Here is a 2,510-nt window from a genome sequence, read left to right as displayed (position 1 = left end):
TGTCTTAGTGGGATGTGTTTGGGGGATTAGAAGTGGGGCAAGATTCTGAGGGTGCTTCTATTCCATCATGAGGGTTCTGGGGGGGGGGGCTGGAGCACCTGGTGTAGGTTCCTTGGGGAGGAGCAGGTTATGGAGATGGGTTGGGGGTCCTTGAGGGATATAGTAGGGAGTGGACTGGGGGCTTAGAGCCTAGGAGAAACGTGGCGGGGGGAGGTCTCTATCAAAAGCAATAGATCATGGGGGTGAGAATCTGGGGATGTCTTGGGGGTGGGCTTGGTGAGGGGTCCCAGCCTGAGAGTGCCTTGGGGTGGGGGAGGGATCATGGCAGGTGGGTGTGACTGGGTTAGGACAAAAGGTGGCGCGTTGGGGCTTGATGGTGGAGGGGCGGGTTTCAGGGAGTCGGAACTGGGTGCTTCTGGGGTTGCATCATGGGAGGTGAGTTAGGGCAGGAAAGAAGCAGGATGTCCGGGAGGCAGATCTTGGTGGGGTCAGAACCCGAGGTGAGCCAGGGTGGGCGGGCCCGGGAGTGGACCGGGCTGGGCCCTGGGTCAAGGCAGGACAGAGCCGGCTGGGTATTGGAAGCTTTAGTGCCCCTCACCCCCCGCGCCGCCGGGGGTCAGTAGCATTTGCGGTAGACGATGTGCGGTCCCTGCTCTTCGTACTGCTCCCGCAGGACCCAGCAGGCCTGGAAGGCGCGCAGCGAGGCCAGGATAGAGCCCCCCCTCCACACCGAGAAGTTTCTGGTAGGCTGCGCCGCCACCACCACGTGGGCCTCCGGGGGCTGGCGGCGCAAAAGCTCCGCCCTGAAGCGGCCCTCGAACCCCCGGAAGAGCGAGGAGCCCCCGCAGAGCAGCACGTTCTGGGCCACGTCCGCGCGCGCCTCCGGGGGCACCTTGCGAAGGCTCCGTCCGGCCATGGCGGGGACGCCCGCGGGCGACAGCCCCGGCATCTCCGGGGGGCTGAACAGCAGCTCGGGGCACTGGAACAGCTCCTTGCCCAGCGTGAGCGTCCGCCCGTCGGGCAGCCTCAGGGTCTGGCGGCACTCCCGCTCGGGTCGCGCCTGCGCCTGGAGGAAGTCGGGGGCCACGTAGCAGTAGCGATGCTTGATGGCCTCGACCGTGTCCAGCTCGTGCTGGCCCGGCGGCAGGCCCGGGCCGAGGAGCGTCTCCGCCAGGAAGGCGGTCAGGTGGGTGCCCGCCAGGTCCAGGCGCTCGGTGGCGTGCGGCAGGTTGTAGCCCTGGAAAACCGCCGCCGCGCAGGTGACGCCGTGGCCGGCGTCCACCACCAGCCCGCTGACCCGCCCGTGCGCGTAGACGGACAGCACGGCCTGCGAGGCCACGTACGTGGCGGGGCAGCGCAGCGACTCGAAGGCCACCTCCACCAGCTTCTCGCGGTTGGTGCTGGGGCTGAAGGGCGGGTCGGAGAACAGCAGCGGGTGGTCCCGAGGGGCCGCGCGGAGGTCGTGCTCCAGCAGGTGGCGCCAGATGAGCTCGGCGGCGTCCCAGTCCACCACGATGCCGTTACGCACCGGCTGCACCAGCGTCAGCTCCGGGCGCTTGCGGGCGGCCTCGCCGATGAAAGTCTCCAGCGCCGCCTGCCGGGGGGAGGACGGCTTCTTGGGCTGGCAGCCCAGGATGGTGGCCACGGTGTAGGCGGGCCGGGCCTGGCCCGCGAAGCCCACCTTACAGGTGCCTGTGCCCATGTCGATGACCACCGCGCCGGTCTTTGGTGGCAACCTGTCGCCCACCATGCTGGGGGGCTCCTGCCGCAGGGTCTCGTTCGCCAGGATTGAGCTGGGGTTCGCGCCAGGCCTGGGGGCCTCTGGGGAGGGCTGGGGCTTCGTGCACCCCGAGTGGTTGGCGTCCATGGCTGCAGGTGGCTGGGTGGGCTGCTTGGTAAGGCTGACCGCTTTCCTCTGGGGGTGGGGGGGGGCAGGGGTGTGAGGAGAAAAGGCTGAGACGCGAGCAGGGCAGGCACATGTGGAGGGAGGGGACGGACCAGTGGTCTATGACATCACCCTCATATCACCCTGTCACCCTCATATCGTCACCCTGCTGGCTGCCCCCTTCAAAAGACTTCACAATGCAGGGGAAGGGAAGGGGAAGGGGAAGGGGATGAGCCTATCCCAGAAAGCTGCCAGGATACTCCTCTATTCTGGATGCCCCTCCAAAGCGGCAAATTTGGAGGAGCAGGCTAGAGGGTGCCCAAGGAGAGACCAGCTCCCTGATCCAGAGCCCAGGAAGACCCAAGAATCCTTCTCTTGGTGCTTCCTTAGAATTTCATCTTAAAATTAATTTAATTAAAAATAGTAACCCTTATGGGGTGCCTGGGTGGCTCGGTCGGTTAAGCATCCAGCTTCGGCTCAGGTCATGATCTCTCGGTGCGTGGGTTCGAGCTGTGCTGACAGCTGGGAGCCGGGAGCTGCTTCGGGTTCTGTGTCCCCTCCTCTTCCTGCCCCTCCCCGCTCATGCTCTGTCTCTGTCTCTCTCTCAAAAATAAATGAACATTAA

The 2,510-nt window shown here is 65.2% G+C and overlaps 1 protein-coding gene across 1 annotated transcript; it reads right to left on the bottom strand.

Annotated features, from left to right (window-relative positions):
* Positions 1–597: 597 nt before the first annotated feature.
* Positions 598–1,971, bottom strand: ACTL9 (actin like 9). Its single transcript, XM_045497053.1, has one exon. The coding sequence runs from the start codon at positions 1,865–1,867 to the stop codon at positions 617–619; it is 1,251 nt and encodes a 416-aa protein (XP_045353009.1). The 5' UTR covers positions 1,868–1,971; the 3' UTR covers positions 598–616.
* Positions 1,972–2,510: the final 539 nt, after the last annotated feature.

Source organism: Leopardus geoffroyi, chromosome A2 (genome assembly GCF_018350155.1).
Source record: "Leopardus geoffroyi isolate Oge1 chromosome A2, O.geoffroyi_Oge1_pat1.0, whole genome shotgun sequence".
NCBI classification, from domain to species: domain Eukaryota; kingdom Metazoa; phylum Chordata; class Mammalia; order Carnivora; family Felidae; genus Leopardus; species Leopardus geoffroyi.
The sequence above is the reverse complement of the archived record's forward strand: the minus strand, read 5'-3'. Positions and strand labels throughout refer to the sequence as shown.

Excerpts from the sequence above, each read along its gene's own strand:
- ACTL9 (XM_045497053.1), bottom strand. The coding sequence starts at position 1,867 with ATGGACGCCAACCACTCGGGGTGCACGAAGCCCCAGCCCTCCCCAGAG.